This window comes from Gossypium arboreum, chromosome 6 (assembly GCF_025698485.1).
Source record: "Gossypium arboreum isolate Shixiya-1 chromosome 6, ASM2569848v2, whole genome shotgun sequence".
NCBI classification, from domain to species: Eukaryota; Viridiplantae; Streptophyta; class Magnoliopsida; order Malvales; family Malvaceae; genus Gossypium; species Gossypium arboreum.
This window is the reverse complement of record NC_069075.1, coordinates 7,908,702-7,926,774: the sequence shown is the minus strand read 5'-3', so window position 1 is coordinate 7,926,774 and position 18,073 is coordinate 7,908,702. Positions and strand designations below refer to the sequence as shown.

Below are 18,073 nucleotides of genomic sequence, written 5' to 3'. Positions count from 1 at the left end.
TAGTCTTTATTGACTTAAAGTTTTTTCAAACTCGTACTTATATATTTATATATTATAAATTATAGATAAGTCGTTCATGCTAATAAGGCTTCGATTCAGTTGACAAAGACCGTTTTAGATATTGAGTGTCCAAGTTTGAGACTTATTATATATAATTAAAATGTGTGGTCTCCAAGTCCATCATGAGCTGTTGCCATGTGTGAGTTTTAGTTCAGTTCGTTAGTTCGTGCTCGGATTGTTAAGTTATGCTATAATAGTTTGATACTATACTAAATGATTGCTCATACATATATTTGTATTTATAAAGTTTCAATTAAAAAAAGAAGAAGTTAAAATGTATTAATGAATTAAAATTAAAATTATATATATATATTTGTAGAATTTTAGTCACATATTAAGATTTATTCCTAATATCATATTAGACTTGTAATAAGCTAAAATTTAGTTGTTGTGTCTTTATTTAAATTTATTAAAATATGTTTAAAGTTAATTAATATATTACTTATGTTTCAACAAAGAATAATCATTTATAATGCAATATTTGATATGTTATTTTCAAAATTTATACATAAGAAATAAAATTATTAACATGTACATTGGCAATTAGATCTATCCGATAGTCGAGATTTTTGTTTAGCTACATAAATATGGGTCACTAAACCTTGACTCAAATTATTATTTTAACAATAAAAATATTTAAAAAAAAATGGGTTTTTTCAAGTGAGGTAGCTTAATCATTACAGATGGGCCCATTTTTAAATTTCAGTCTACTGTTCAACCCATGGGCATTTTTACCAGCAGTAGCGTAAGCCCAGTCAAAAACTAACACATTTTTGTTTATTTATATTAAATAGTATCAATAATTTTTAATGTTGACAAATATTTTTTATTAAAATGACCTCAAGTTTTTAATAAATTACGAAAATGACATATTTTATTGATTATGTAGGTAAATAATCTGAAATGAATAGTAAAAGTTGATAGAGCCAAAAGAATGGCGTCACCAACATGTCACGTCAGTCATCAAATAAAAAAATTATTTTTTTAATAGAGGCAAGTAAAATAATGTCACTTGTATAAATATTAGGGACATATTAAGATTTTTCAATAATTGGAGGGCCAAAAAAATAAATAATGATGGTGGAGCCATTCAATAAAATAACAATTTTTTTTAAATTAAAATAAAAATTAATAAAATTAAAAAAAAGTGATATATTACATTAAGGATACCATTAGAATGGCTCCACAATTTTTTAAATTTAAAATAAAAACTAAAAAAAAGTCCATTGACACATAAAAAGTGGTGGCGCCATTTAGAATGGCTCCTCAACCATTGTTTATTTCTTGGCCCCTCAATTATTAAAAAATCTCAATATTTCTTGGTATATATATATAGGTGGCGTCATTCTATTTGACTCCAACAAAAAATTAATTTTTTTATTGTGATGGCTAACGTGGCATGTTGGTGGTGCCGTTCTCTTTGGCTCCACCAACTTTTACTATTTATTTCAAGTTATCTACATACATAATCAAGAAATTGGGTTATTTTCGTAATTTATTAAAAAATCGAGACCATTTTAATAAAAAGCCACAAATATGAAATAAAATTATGCTCTAATTTTAAGATTTAATCTTTATACTTAAATAAGTTTTTAATTTTAATATTTTAACTTAAAAATGTTAACAATTAAAATTGATATATTTTCATTGAAATTTGTTATCAATAAACTCATATAATCATATTAATTTTAGAAGTAAATGATACGAAAATATGCTAACAAAATTTGACAAAAAAGTTATCAAAATAAAATAACTGATGGTATAACTTTACCTAGATGTAAACAATAATAATCCTTAAAACATAAAAATATTAGATTTTATTACACTCACTCACGATATGATGAGCGAAAATATTTTATATTAAAAATATATATTTATAAAAATATATCGATGAAAGATTATTAGTGGAGTGACAATGTCTTTTATATGAATTTATTGATCTTGTGTTTAATTTTCAAATAATGTTTCACAATTATTTTATTTGAGAATTATATAAAAGTATGAAAATATTCTTATAATAATATTAATTATTCTTTAAAGTAAATTTATTTTAATAATTTCATAGTTGAATTGGTGTCAAATTGACTCATACAACATAATATATATTACAATTGCTAATGAAGAAAAATTAAAATTAAAATTAAAATAAAAATAAAATAAAAAACATGGCATGTCAAATTACTTGTGAAATTAAAAATGTTTTGTATATCAACTGATTGAATTTTAACTCGATTGACATGGACATTATTGTCAATGCAAGAGAATGTGAGTTCAAGTGCGTTCAAACATATTATCCTTTTATTTATAGGTTAGGTTGAGACTATAAATAATTCTAGACATTATATCAAAAGAATAAATATGATCAAAATCTATAATAAAATTGTTTAAAAAACAGTTTGTATATCACTATAGAAATATTTATTTATTTATTTATTTTGGGCATCTTAAAAATATATTTACTTAATAACAAAGTTTTCAACCAAAAATAAAATAAAATGAAGGTCCATATGTGTAATTCGAGTTGAGTTTGAATCCAAACCCGAAAAAGACCAGACCCGTCATAAGCGCGTAGCCGACTTCATTCAAAAAGAAAAATCAAAATTCTCACCCGCCCGAAACACGCAACTAAAAACTCGTGGTGGAGCCCACGACTTCTTTTTCCAAATCCGAAAATCAAATCTCAACCATTCATTCTATCAAATCCAACGGCCGTAAACCCCCCATTTTCCCTCCGAACATTCTAGAACCCTAATGACCCTAATTTAAAATATATAAAAGCACTAACCCTTAATACTAAGCCACACAGTTCATTCTAAAGAACAACTCTTCGTTCTTCATTTTCTTTTTTTTTTTTTCTGTCTAGTGTCTTTGATTTTTGTTGGAATTTAGAGTGATGGCCGGAAAAGGAGAAGGACCGGCGATCGGTATAGATCTCGGTACGACATACTCTTGCGTCGGAGTATGGCAACATGACCGAGTTGAAATCATCGCCAACGACCAAGGCAACCGTACGACGCCGTCCTACGTTGCTTTCACCGATTCCGAGCGTTTAATCGGCGATGCTGCTAAGAACCAAGTCGCCATGAATCCGATCAACACCGTCTTCGGTACATCTCTATTTCCCCCTTTATCGTAAAAAAAATTGCATTTTAGATTTAGATCTGAGGCTTTGTATGCCTTTAGAAATTGCTTCTACGAGGAGATTCATTTTTTTGTATTTTTATATGCTATTTATGACGTCATTATATGATTTGCCCGAATTTAGTAGAGTTTGACTTCCCTGCTGTAATTTTGTTGACTGTAAAGTTTATTTACTTTTTTTTTTGTTAATTATTGAAATTAACAGATGCTAAGCGATTAATCGGCAGAAGATATAGCGATTCGTCGGTTCAAAGCGATATGAAGCTTTGGCCTTTTAAGGTAATCGCCGGTCCTGGTGATAAGCCCATGATTGTTGTTACTTACAAGGGCGAGGAAAAACAATTTGCTGCCGAGGAAATCTCATCTATGGTGTTAATCAAGATGCGTGAAATCGCCGAGGCTTACCTCGGAGCGACGATTAAGAACGCTGTCGTTACTGTCCCAGCTTATTTCAATGACTCCCAAAGGCAAGCTACCAAAGATGCTGGAGTCATTGCTGGTCTTAACGTTATGCGAATCATCAACGAGCCAACAGCCGCCGCCATTGCTTACGGTCTTGACAAGAAAGCCAGCAGTGTTGGTGAGAAGAATGTGTTGATTTTCGATTTGGGTGGTGGTACTTTTGATGTTTCATTGCTTACTATTGAAGAAGGTATCTTTGAAGTTAAGGCCACTGCTGGTGATACACATTTGGGTGGTGAGGATTTCGATAATAGGATGGTTAACCATTTCGTTCAAGAATTTAAGAGGAAAAATAAGAAGGATATTAGTGGGAACCCCAGAGCATTGAGGAGGTTGAGGACTGCTTGTGAGAGAGCAAAGAGGACTCTTTCATCGACAGCTCAAACTACCATCGAGATCGATTCATTGTACGAGGGTATTGACTTTTACACCACGATAACTCGTGCAAGGTTTGAGGAGCTCAACATGGATCTTTTTAGGAAGTGTATGGAGCCAGTTGAGAAGTGTTTGAGGGATGCTAAGATGGATAAGAGCAGTGTCCATGATGTTGTTCTTGTTGGTGGTTCCACTCGTATTCCTAAAGTGCAGCAGTTGTTGCAAGACTTCTTCAACGGGAAGGAGCTCTGCAAGAGCATTAATCCTGATGAGGCCGTTGCTTATGGTGCTGCGGTTCAGGCTGCTATCTTGAGTGGTGAAGGAAATGAGAAGGTTCAGGATCTATTGCTTTTGGATGTCACTCCTTTGTCCCTTGGACTCGAAACTGCTGGCGGTGTTATGACTGTTTTGATTCCGAGAAACACTACCATTCCCACCAAGAAGGAGCAGGTGTTTTCAACTTACTCTGATAACCAACCCGGTGTCTTGATCCAAGTTTATGAGGGTGAGAGAGCTCGAACCCGGGACAACAATTTGTTGGGTAAATTCGAGCTTTCTGGCATTCCACCAGCACCCAGAGGCGTTCCCCAAATTACAGTTTGCTTCGACATTGATGCTAATGGTATCTTGAATGTCTCTGCTGAGGACAAGACTACTGGCCAGAAGAACAAGATTACGATCACAAACGACAAGGGTCGGTTGTCTAAGGAAGAAATCGAGAAGATGGTTCAAGAAGCGGAGAAGTACAAGTCCGAGGATGAGGAGCACAAGAAGAAGGTTGAAGCCAAGAACGCATTGGAGAATTATGCCTACAACATGAGGAACACTGTCAAGGATGAGAAGATTGGTTCAAAGCTTGACCCGGCCGACAAGAAGAAGATTGAAGATGCCATTGATGGAGCAATCCAATGGTTGGATGGCAACCAGCTAGCCGAGGCCGATGAATTCGAGGATAAGATGAAGGAGCTCGAGAGCATCTGCAATCCTATCATTGCCAAGATGTACCAAGGTGCAGGGGCTGACATGGGTGGTGGCATGGATGAGGATGCCCCACCTACCGGTGGCAGCAGTGCCGGACCTAAGATCGAGGAAGTCGACTAAATCAAATATGAAGATAGTATTTTGCCGATGTTTTAACAGCTTCTGCTGGTGCTATATTTTATGTTTTCTGCAACCTATGTTTTGATGTCTGGAAAAATCTGGTTTATTTTTGGGAACATTACCGTTTTAGGTAATGAATGTTCCCCGTCTTAAGAATTATATCAACTTCTTTATATTAATGTTTAGTTTTATCTTCATCATTGTGTTTTAGGTTATATGTTGTTTTTCTTCCTTGAATCGTTACAACACAAAGTCTTTGGCTGTTACAAATGTTATTGACATGAAATGTGGTGGAAAATTGTGTTTCATCTGGTAAACGATGGACCCGGGAGCTAAAAAAAATATATATTTCGAGTTCTCGAAGAAATAAAAAATGTTTATATAATATAAATATTCAAATATGAATAAATTAGTTCTCTATCTTGAATTGCTTCATTTGAATCATTTTAATTAAAAACAATATCAGTTTTTTCTAGGGTAGTAAACTTGGAAATTGTTTTTGTTTTGAATTTTTGGTGGTAAGAACAAATTTGGATAAAAAGAGAAACGATTACGTCTTAGTACATTGACAATTATTAAATTTAAACATCAATTTCTATAAAAAAATTAATGTGAAAATAATTGTAAGTTAAAAATAGATTGCTTTAAATTAAATAGGGTTATGGCCATTAATTATTTTAAATTTAGAATTTATATAATATCAATATGAGGATATCATTTTAAAGATCTTTGTAAAAAAAACACTTTTAAGTTTCTCCTATTTTTTTTTTTTTTTTTCAGTTTGTAGATCTATTATATGGGTATCATTATTATCTTCATAAGTTGTAATAGACAGATGATGGTGTCTATCATCGTTGAAATACCACCGACCACCGATAATTTCTTTTAGAAAGTGAGTAACTCTTTGTTGACTTCTTAACCTGTTTCTATTTTGAAAGTTTTAGAATAATAAATTATTTCATGAGTTGGTTTAGACCGTGTTATTTGAAGTTTTATATGTTTTTTTGTTTGTTTTTTCATTGTTTAATAATTTACTTTTAGAAGTTTTTGTGTACTCTTGTAGTACACTTTTTAGTCTTACTTATGGATGTAGTCTTACTTTTGTGAGTAATTTTAGGGTTGGTTTTGTTGTTATCCCCTCTAGTTTGTTGGATGCTTGGTTCTTTTGCTGATTTATACTCGCCGTTTTGGACCATTCAGGGCTAATCTCCTTATTGTATTAAGTTCTTGTAGTTACTTTTGATATGTTGTGCTTCAGTTATGACAGAGCCAATTGCCAACGTGCCATAATATTCTATTAATGCTAAAACTAAACCTTTTGTTGTGTTGACGGACATTGTCCTTTAGTGTGTACAACAGATGTTTGTTATTTTCTCCCAATTGTATGGTCTCATTAATTGAATGAATTAATGAATTTCTCTCTTAAAAATAGATTTATATTATTTTACTTTGATAAAATTTGGTTATTGTATTTTTGTTATACATTTAGTTAGTCCTTTTAGTTGACACCCTTAATTATTTTGATTATAATGTTGGATTGAATTTAAAAAAAATCCATCTTGCCAAAGTAGATTTTATTATTATTATTAGAAATGTGTTTTTACGAAAAATTCATGTAATCATTTTAACCGAAATAGTTAAAGATATTAACTATTTAGATTAATTAATATTATTGTAAAAGTGGATAATCAAATTATACCAAATTAAAATATAACTTACACCTTAATAAATAAAATGAAAGTTGAATTTGAACATTATCTCGTAACACCTAAAAGAGAGAGAAAAGGATGGAGTTGTAAACAAGTAATCATGTAGGTTAGGAGTTTCTTCTATATATATAGTTTAGGTTGAATTATGTTTATGGTCCCTCTACTATGTTTTAATTTAAGATTTAGCATTGATATTTTAATTTGATATAATTTAGTTAATGTATTTTTATAATACCACTAGTTAGTCTAAATAATCACACCAAATAAATTTTTATTCTATGTGCGTGTTAGAATTTTTTTTTAAAGAAAATTTCACTTCATCATTTTAATTGAAATAGTTAAGAATGCTAATTATTTGGACTAATTGATTTTATTCTAAAAGTAGAGAACCACATAATGTCAAATTAAAATATAAAGACTAAATTTCAAATGTGAACACAGAAAAGAAAGACTAAAACTAGAATGGACTATTACCTTATAATGGACTGGGTTTGACACGTGTCATTAAGAAAGGCTAAAGGGCATTCCTTGTATGTATAGAGTACAATTGAATGTTAAAAAAGTATAATATGAATAGAGAATTAAAGATTAGTTTCGTATTTAATCTAACACTTATTTAAACATTTTATTGAGTTGGTGTCACCTTTAATCGAGATATCAACTTAGTTATGCCTTTATTTGAGATACCAACTCAATTATAAAACTATAATAATACTTTATATTTTAAATTATAATTAATATCAGAGTAAACTATACTATTAGTCACTAAATTATGGGTAAGTTTTCGTTTTGGTCACTGAACTATTCGAAAGTTTTCATTTAAGTTATTGAACTATTCAAATTCTTTTATTTAAGTCACTATTCAAAAACTTTCGAATAGTTCATTGACCAAATTGTAACTTTTTTAATCAAGTGAACTAAACGAAAACTTACCTATTGTTTAGTGACTAATCGTTTAGTTTACTCTTAATATTATTATAGTGTCACATTTTTCTTTTATACTTTTACATTATCTTTAAACAAAAAATAAAAATTACAAATCTAAGGACAATTTAGTCCCACTCTACCTATATTTATTATTGACTAAATTTTAAAAGAAAATATTTTAAGAGTCTCACCACTAGAGGATAAAAGTTCTATAATAATATGGGTTCAACTCTATTTTTTTTAATATAATATTTAGAATTACCTATAATCCCTCCCAATATTTAAATAAGAGGATAAATGCGTTTTAATGTGTTCGAACTCATGTCATTTTGTATTGATAACATTACCAATCAATCGAACTAAGACTCAATTGGCGAATTCAACTCTATTTGTTTATACTATGTTTTAGATTGCATTAAAATTAGGGAAAGAAAAGTACAGGAAAGTAACATCCTTTCCTTTGTTTGGATTAGAGGAGAAGACAAGGGGTACGCAACGATCTTGGACCCCATAATTATGGTAAATTTGCTATAGAGACCCTTCAAAGTTTGTGAAATCATAAATTCGTATAATGATAAAATTATATTTTGGTACTCTCAAAAATTTATTATTCATTTCTAACTGCCCTAAAGTAAATTTTGGGCTTTACCCTTAGTTTAAATTATACTAGATTTTCAATTTAACATCTAAAGAAAAAATTGAATCCATTCAGCATATGTAACAAGGAAGTAGAGTTTAGCAAAGAGAAACAATGGTATTCATTGAAATAGAACCACCTATATTATACACTGAAGCCCTTATAGAATACAAAATACAGGAAAAATTAAGCAATGGAAATGTCTATCACAATATGCAAAACTGTTGATCAAAATAAGCAAATATCAAAGGGTTGAATCCTTGATATTCATGGTTTGGATGGCGGATGGCGGTTCCCAATGGGGTTTGGGGCAGATGGAACCTTTCGCATGTTGTCTTTCACCTGTGTTTCCAAGTTGCAGAATCATTGTTCTTGTCAACCATTTCTTCATAATCGAACAATGGGCAAATATATACTTATGTAATGTATTGTGATTATACTTACATTGTAAAAATGAAAATATAATATATATAATAATATTATTATTAGAACGTCTTATTTAGTTTTTCTAAAAATAATTTTAGATACAACTTAAAAATATATGAATTTATTTAGTCTAATTTTTTTAAACCCGACACTCTAAATCTTAACCTTGAATTAATAAGAATCAAACGGAGTTGACAATTTACACATTTATGTTCATAAGCTATTTGGGTTTGATTTAGAAAAACACTCAAATTTCATTCGTTATTATAGAATTAAGAATTGGATTCGAATGTCATAAAAGTTGACTTTAAAAGTTTGTGTTAAAATTGAAGCTCGAGGGTAGCATGAGAATTAAAGCTCAACTTTAGCGTGTAAACAAGTTTAGTTTAGACTAATTAAATAAACTTGAATCATTTAAAATTTCATTTTAAATCGAGTTCACATTTTAAAATTTAAAATTTAAAATTGAAACTTAACTTCTTCGAACACAATTTGATTACATCCTATTAGGGTTGAGCAAAATAAATTGAGAAACTGAAAACTAATTCAAATTATAGTGTTTCCACAATTTATGGTTGATAAGTTAAAAAACCACTATTATGGGGCGAATTGATTTCTATTTTTTAATTAATTTTAAAATTTTTATAATGTAAAAATAAATATTTTATATTTAAAATAGTTAAAAAATAAAAAACCCTATATAAAACTGACTTTTAAAAATATTGATTATTTTATTTACTTTAAAAATTAATTTTAAAATATTTATGAATTTTTTTGAAGCTTTATAAATTTATATCCAAAAGCCTTAAAAAACCAGTTTTTCAAAATAAAATTCAAAAATTCAAAATAAAAAAATAGAGATAAACCTCAAAACTATACATAAACTATGATATGATGTGAAATTTGATATATGAATTTTATTTGGTACATTTATGGATATAATCGTTTAATTGTTGCTCAAATGTATACAAGAAACTTTAATTTAATTCAATTGTACCTATTTAAAGGAATAAATACATTAACTTATTTTTATGTTAAATATATATAATTATTTGTATTGTAATATGTAAACTTAAAATGGTCCTATGTAGATAACTGTGTTAGTAATTTTTGAAGATTGAATTAAATCAATATTTTATTTATAAAATTACATAAAATCAAAGTTTAAAATTTTCTTGTCTTTCCTAACCAATAAGGGAAAAAAAATTGGGTCAAAAGAAAATGCCATTTTAGAGTTTTATCAACAATTTTCTTGTGTAGGCAGGGATTAGATATTTTCTGAATCCTTGTGTAAGGAATTACAAAAAAATTTCTTTCAGCAAAGATGTGAATTAGAAAGGATTGGTTAATGAAATATGAACCAGAGATTGAATCTTAATATACCTCAGAACAATACATTTTTGTTATCGTGAGATATATTGGCAGTTGCATATTGTTTGATTGGAATGAAATTTGAAATGGATACATTTGACGATATGAATCATTTGAAAAATAAGGGTATAACATCACATATTTAACCAAATTTCATATGTAGTTTTGGAATTTATCCCATTTATGATACTAAAGAATTGAAAATCAAGAAAGAATTAGAAAAATCTGAAAAACTCAGATAATAGCCTTATATAACCTAGATCGTAAGTATATTTAGCAATAAGAAAACTCACCCAAGCTAACGAGAACCTGTTGGAAGGATTTTGTGTTTGTCTTGCAGTACTAATCTTCAAATCATAATCAACTATAAAAAACAAAAGATTACAAATGTTATAAAATTGGTCCCCAAAAAAAAGAGAGATTTGGTCCCCAAAAAAAACACTGAGAAAAGCTTGCCTGTTTCAATGGCTGGAATCCTTAAAGCTATTGAGAAATGAGATTGAGAAGCTGAAAGAAGAAGAAACGCAATGATCATATAAGCTAAAACTTGGATATTCTTCATCATTGCCAAAAATTTGTGGGTCTTTAATGAAGGAGGGCAATGCATTTATAGTGGACATATTGGTTTACTTAATCATTACATAATTTGAAAACTAGGTTCACTTCTTGTTTATGTTAAATGTTGTCTGGGAATCCGATGCCTTTTTGCATATTTAGATTCATGTTAGGCTAGAGCTGTGGGAAATGTTAAAAAATTATAAAACATGAATTATTAATGTGTTAAAATTGATAATTATATTCTTTAAATATTATTAAGATAAAAAAAAATATAAACATAGTAATCACGTCACTGATCTAATAATAAAACTTATATAAATTTCAAGTTGATTGAGATAAGATGAGTTTGCAAACCCATTCTCTCCTTCCATTCTCAATTCTTTTTCACTGCCCTAGATAACAGCAAGGTGGTTCCTACAGAAGTATGTCGTTTGTGTAATGAGAAAGTGCAAGTGGTCTCGTATTTTGAGACTCCCTAACCCTTCAAGATATGGCTATTACAACGTTGACTTGGAGCTGAGTTTTCATGATGGGTCCATTAATTCACCACCCTAAATTTTGATAAATTAAAAAGGGAAAAGAAAAGAAAACAACTGGATTTTGGCATGGGAATGAATATTGTTGATTTTCTAATCATCTAATAAAAACCTCCTATATCATCGCTTTTACACCGTCTAAATGAAAACCCAAACTTCTATCAAAGTTAATTCCCAACAAGTATTATTACTACTTTATTTAATATATTTTATGGAAGAACAATTATTATTGAGAATATGCTTGTCGATATAAGTGTACAACAAATAACAAAGGAGGAGATAATGAGTAAAAGATGGTGATGTTAGAAGGGCTGATTCATTTAAGTAGGCGAAGAATAGAAAAAGAAGATAAGTGAAGAAGGAATGAGGAAGCAAGGGAGATTTTGTGTAGGTAAAAGCTTGAGGATGCAAAGAAGACCAAAAGATCTCTCCTTCATCATTCTACAGTGTATTTATAGGGAGGGAGGTCTCATACCCAGTAATGCCATGTCATCAACAAATTTGGGACATGGTGATCATGTGGTCGGCCAGGTGGCAAGACCGTTTTATGTGGGTTGTCATCAAGTGTGGTACTGCTCCGGCATTCTTCTTATTGAAATATTATGAGGTTATTACGCCTTGATGGTCCCTTGGTGGTCCCCTGTAACACCCCAAACTCGGCCTAGACGTTATGGCCGAATCTAGCGATGTCACATGATAGGGTGTTTGAAAACCGTTTCGTCGCGATAAAACCATTTCCATTGAATTACTTATCTTAATATCTTATTAGTTCTAAAATCGTGTTACTCATTTAGTCGATAGTTTCAAAATGTCATTCGTTGCGGAAGCTTTTAAAACAGTTTAAACAATCGGGCGTTTTCGAAAATCATTTGTTTCTTTTAAAAACTGAGGTTTCCTACTACTAGCAGTTGTAATCCATAAGGTAATGATAATTAAAACCCAAAACCAAACCAAAGTCCAAAAGTCCAATTACAACCCAAAAATTTAACCAGTAAAAATAGACTAAAAATAAAACCAATAATTATAAATTAAAACCCTGACAGTCCAGAACTGTGGTTATCATCGAGTCCTCCGCCGCACCGATCCACCTAGGTCTAGGAATTTCCTCTGCACATTAATTAGAGAGGGGTGAGTTTTCGTAAACTCAGTGTGTAATCCAGCAGAAAATAAAAAACAACCAGTAATCACAGTGCACAGTCAAACAGTCTTAGGACTAAGCCCCTTTCAATATCAATAACGGTTTGGGCCTTAGCCCATCTCAATATCAATATTAGTCATGCAGTTTTCAGTAACAAAGTTCTACCCAACCAGCCTCTACACACCATCTCTGACCAACCCTACACTCCATGTGGGGATTAAATCAACCCACCCATCCTTACACTCCATATAGTACCGAATGCAGCACAAAACAGTAATTTGCAGTTGAGCTGCCAGCATATTAAGCTTAAAAGCCTTTCAATACACTTCCTCCAAATAAGATCAACCCAACCTAATGCAATGCAACATACAATGAAATGTCATGCTATCACAGGTTTGTCAGATACACATTCAGTTTAGTATACATGCTCAGTATATAATTCACATTATCAATATCACATAGTTAAGGGTCTAAGTAGTGCTTATAGACCCTACGGAAGGTTTACAGTCGACTTGGGCGACCCGTGTAACCTTAACAGTCATTTTAGTAAAAATGGGATCACACACCCATGTAGCCTGCCCGTGTGGGCCCACACGCTCATGTGGCCCATACGGATTAAATTGTCCTCGGCCGTGACGGCCTGGCCTCGTCGATCACATGACCGTGTTAGGGTACATGGCCTACCATACGGGCAACCACACGCTCAGATGGCGTCGACAGCGAGGTTTTCAGCTTTTGTCGAAACCTTGTTTTCTACACAATCGATCACACACCTGTATCTTTTTTGATGCCTAATCACTTACGAGTACTCCAGTACCTAAAATAGACAAATCAAAACCCCAATTTCAGTAACATAATCGACACTTAAATGGTATTGTAACTAGACGTTCATCCATAACTATTGAAACCCTTACCTGCGATCGAAACGAGGAATCCACGCACTTAACTTGTCGATTGGGAATGATTTTTAGTCCATTGATTAACTCCTAAACACTAAAAAGGAACCCCTCTTAGAAAGTAACCAGAAATGTTAAGACTAGCAAGAACCGAAACTTACTGATATCGTGCAAAAGCCGAATTAATGAGCCACAGAAAATTTAGAAGTAGAAAGGGAATCAAACAGGGAAATCGGTAGCAAAGAATGAAAGGGGCGACGACAAAATGAAGAGTGGAAGAGAGAACGTGTGCCTTCAATCACTGATCAGAATGGAGACTAAAGGAAAAATCGAATAGAGAGGGAAGGAAAAGAACCAAAAATTCGGTAGAGAATAGAGAAGAAGAGAACGAAAAAAAAGAAAAAAACAAAAAAAAGAAGTGGAGGAGAAGATGATCAATTTTTTTTTGTAGAGAGAATTCTAGGGAAACTGTTGTACTCAAATCCCACTACCTAACCTATCTCAATCCTTTAATTTTCTTCCTCAACTCCCACTACACATCCACCACTCAGAATCCCAACTCAGCACAACTCTGGTTGAACTTTAAGCAAAAATACTACTCCTTGCCATTGAAGAGAATCGAACACAAGACCTCCAACACACCAACACTCCACTTAACCACTAGACCAGCTGGCTCATTCTAATATGGTTTTACAAACAATTAAATAAAAGCCTACTGAACAAGAGTGAGGCTTAACTTAGAAAAAAATTTAAAATTTTCCAAAGGCATGGCTTGAACTTAAGACCTCTCACACACCTAGAACACTTAACCACTGAAGCAAATATAGATTTGTGTCAAAATTTACAAGAACAAAAATAAAAAAAAATTAGGTCGTTACATCCCCTCTTGGAGGTGAGTGCGTTCCCGCTAAAAGCAAGTGGCTTAGAGGATGAGGTGCTCAAATGATTGGTCACCCAATAGTGACTAGTTGGGAGATACAAGATGAGAGACCATTTGGGCAGTCTTTAGATGGGAAACTAACTAAATGATGTGAGGCGGGGGGCTGTTCGAGGATATCTCTTAGGAATCCTCTTGTGATACCACGTGTTCGTATTGGATAGGGGGTATAAAAATGCTCTACCAAAAATAACTAGATTGAGAAAAATTGTCATTTGAATAGTTATATTCAAAATAGCTGCAGTTCAGAAAAATCTCTAGAACCCTTTTAATCTATTTCTTCACTAAGCCTTGCTTCGCCGCTTAGCTATTACATGTTGCACCCAATATCTTTGTAACTGAAATCTCTTTTATCATTTTTATTCAAAACCTAATTTTGCAATTTGATCGCTACACTTAAAAGTAAGAGTTCTCAACTCATTTGGGAACTTCTAGGGTTTTGGCAAATGTTATTATCTCAATCACTCTCTAGAACCCTTTCAATATATTTCTTCACTAAGCCTTGCTTCGTCACTTTAACTATTACCTATCACTGCACTCAATACTTCATGGTTTCCTCCAATCTTCTTCTCTATCATCTCTTAATGTATTTTGTTTCACTTGTTTGTAATGCTTTCTTTCCTTACCAAAAAAAAAAAAGAAAAGCCTTTAACAATATTTAATATACATTGAATGTATATATTTTGAACATAAATATTTGAAAAAAATTTATTAGTAAAAAGGAGCTTATAATCTCAACATAAGAAAAAAATTTAAAACTATTATTAAAGAAAATTATAGATGTGAAACCTAGGATATGAAAAAACCCCAAATATCAAAGTTTACTAAATTTGTAAGAAAATACTTTTTTGATGTAAAACAAGAAGATGATTTATCTTACGTCACCTCTTATCAATTTCTACCTTCCAACTTTATAAGATGATTTATCTTACGCCGTCTCTAATAAACTTCTGACTAGTAACAATGATAATTTGACAAAATTACGTCACCTCTAATCAATTTTTTTTCCTTAGAATATTGGATAATGGAGAAAAAAAAAAGGTCAAACACTCACCTTTAAAAAAAAGCTCCTAGTCAAATTTTGTTAAACTTAAAAAATTATGCTTTACAGGTGCTGGCTAAGCCAAGCTTTTTCTTTTTTTAGTATAGATCGTGTCCATTTTACGGTACATGTTCAAAGTTTGTGACTGCAACTATCCCTCCCAACAATGTTGTTTCCAAAGTTTGAACCCGCGTCTCCCTTTAAAATTAAAATGTGCCTTACTATTGCACCAACACTTGTTAGTGGCTAAGCCAAGTATTTATAAGCCAAAGATCTACTTAAATCTAAGTAAAAACTACCTAATTAAGCAAACATAATTCAACTTTAAAACTTCTAATGAAAATAATTCTCTTAAATTGATTATCTTAATTAACGATAATTAACTTACACAAAGATATTTGGAATCTATTATATAGGAACCGATTTCTGATCTATTTAAAGTTTTCTCACCACTAAAAGGGCATCTCCTCCAATCTTCACCAACCATAGCCTCAAGTTCAGCCTTATTTGGATCGTTTGAAAGCATACCGTTGCCTTTTCCGCAAACGCTGTTGGTATCCTGTCATACAAAATTGTACTTGATCCCAACAGTGCTCCACTTGAATCCCTAATCACGATACTAGAATATGGTTTTTTTCTCTGTTTTGGATTTTTCTCTGTTTTTTAAACATAGTGTCAAAGTTTATTTTAACTAGGGGTTTGCAAATTTTGGGTAAAACCGAATTAATTCGGTTAATCAACTAAATTCGGTTAATCGGTTTATTAACGGAATTAATTCGATCAGGGGTCAATTAATAATTTTTTAGAAGTTCGGTTAACGGTTAATTCGGTTTGAAATCGGTTAATTAACCAAATATTTATATATTTTTATATAAATTTTACATATATTAAATTCATTACTTCGGTTAAGTTGGTTACTTCTATTAATTTTTTTTTATGTTTTATACTTGTTTTAATCAAAAAACAAAAAACATATAAATTTCGGTTAATTCAGTTAGGCTAATTTATTTTGAAAAAAATTTAGTTCGGTTAACGGTTAAAGATCTAAAAGGATCGGTTAATTCAGTTAACGGTAGTTCGGGTTGGTTAACCGATTGAACACCCCTAATTTTAACGATCGAGCTCTCCAATTCTTTCTATCTTTCTGGCACCCTCAATTGAATAGGTAACTTTTGGCTTAAACCGTCAAACTCTCGTGGATAGTCTTTAACAAACTCCGTTGTACCTGAAGGTGACCTTTGTTGGATTTGGTGCCCCAAGTGTAGTATTTTCGTCTAAGTACACTTGTAGTTTTTTCAAATAGATTGGTTAATGAAATTATTCAAAAACTAAATTAATACTTTTTATATTGTCCTCAAATGGTTTTTACATGCAAAGCAAAATGGAAACAAATGTTGCTCATTGATTATCTAATGTTTAACTAATACTAAGTGGTATTATGTGGTCGGAAAAAACTAACTTGTATTAGTAGATGAACTTAAACATGCCCTTAGTCTAATCGAAAATGAGCAAACTGATTGAAAGACTAATATATCATCTATCAAGTCCAATTAGGGAGATGCCTTATCTTGGGCATCAGAGAGGATGACTTCCAGAAGATAGAGACATAGATATGACTGACTGGACTGACAGTACATCGAACTGGACCTAAGTAGAATAGATCCTAAATTCATTTATCGATTTATTCACTTGTGACATTCATAGTGTATCATACCTAAATCTTAAATGGATAACGAACTATGTATGCATGACTTATACATTTTAATGTAAGTAAAAGCCTGAGTTCGAATAGATAAGGAATAGAAAGCTGGTGCATAAGGTGTACGACTTCTATAGTATGTAGCGTCATTCACAACAATGGAATTCATAGCCCGAGACATGGGTAAATGATATCCTCTCATTGGCATTACATGGCTGATGAAAGGTAAACATGACCATGTGTCTTTCATCTTTGTAATGAATGACTTAATTACTATTTGATAGTAATTGACGTTTCATGATGGAAGATGTAATGGTTATCATGATATAAAAGAAGAGAGAATTTTCATTTTCACCCCAAATAAAAGGAATTTTTTTTCTAGTTCTATGTTTCGGTTCAATTGGTTTGAGCTTACACTTGAAGTAGTTCGTGGTACGATAACAGCAGATAAGATCGTTTGGTTGAAAACTGGGAACAACGAACGTCTGTGAAGCCGAAAACACATGTATGAATTCAATTAGGGTTTATTGCTATAAATTTCACAAATTGAGTTAGTTTTTAAAATTTTAATTTTCCACTGTGTAAGAAAACCATTTACAAACCAGTTTTTTTCCTAACAACCTTTGCCCTTCCTCATGAACAACCCTGTTTCTAAATGTCTATATCGCTCATGTAGCACATGCAAATATTCTACACTGTTACATAGAACTACTTTCAAATATGAAAGCCATTCAGTCTCTATAATTTGCATCTGATACTGTTATTGGCCAAGTAAAATTTAATTGCTTCTAAATCTCTGTTGTGTTAGGATAATCTCAAAACACATACTCTAGAGATTTTGCTCCATTAACACATCTATGGCAGTTTGCAGAACCAGTTAGTTTTCAGTAGAGTAGATTACTAAAAGTAGGTAGAAAATTGAGAGAACCTCTCCAATTTGTAATTTTAATTTTGGAGGGCAGGTCTAGTGATCGCAATTTTTTGTAAAGAGAAGTGTAATTGGTTTGATTCTTAGTAGGCGTAGACTCTTATAGCCCTTGTAAAAGTAGTTTGTAAGC

General features: G+C 31.6%; 2 protein-coding genes across 2 annotated transcripts; one reads left to right on the top strand and one right to left on the bottom strand.

Annotated features, from left to right (window-relative positions):
- The first annotated feature begins 2,834 nt into the window (after positions 1-2,834).
- LOC108486107 (heat shock 70 kDa protein 4) lies at positions 2,835-5,336 on the top strand. The gene is made up of 2 exons (XM_017789937.2): positions 2,835-3,167; positions 3,407-5,336. The coding sequence occupies exons 1-2, from the start codon at positions 2,954-2,956 to the stop codon at positions 5,137-5,139; spliced, it is 1,947 nt and encodes a 648-aa protein (XP_017645426.1). The 5' UTR covers positions 2,835-2,953; the 3' UTR covers positions 5,140-5,336.
- Positions 5,337-8,509: 3,173 nt separating this feature from the next.
- On the bottom strand, positions 8,510-10,792 carry LOC108485348 (uncharacterized). The gene is made up of 3 exons (XM_017789162.2): positions 10,666-10,792; positions 10,503-10,573; positions 8,510-8,754 (listed from the first exon to the last, which is right to left on the bottom strand). Exons 1-3 carry the CDS (start codon positions 10,772-10,774, stop codon positions 8,680-8,682), a joined length of 255 nt encoding a protein of 84 aa, XP_017644651.2. The 5' UTR covers positions 10,775-10,792; the 3' UTR covers positions 8,510-8,679.
- Positions 10,793-18,073: the final 7,281 nt, after the last annotated feature.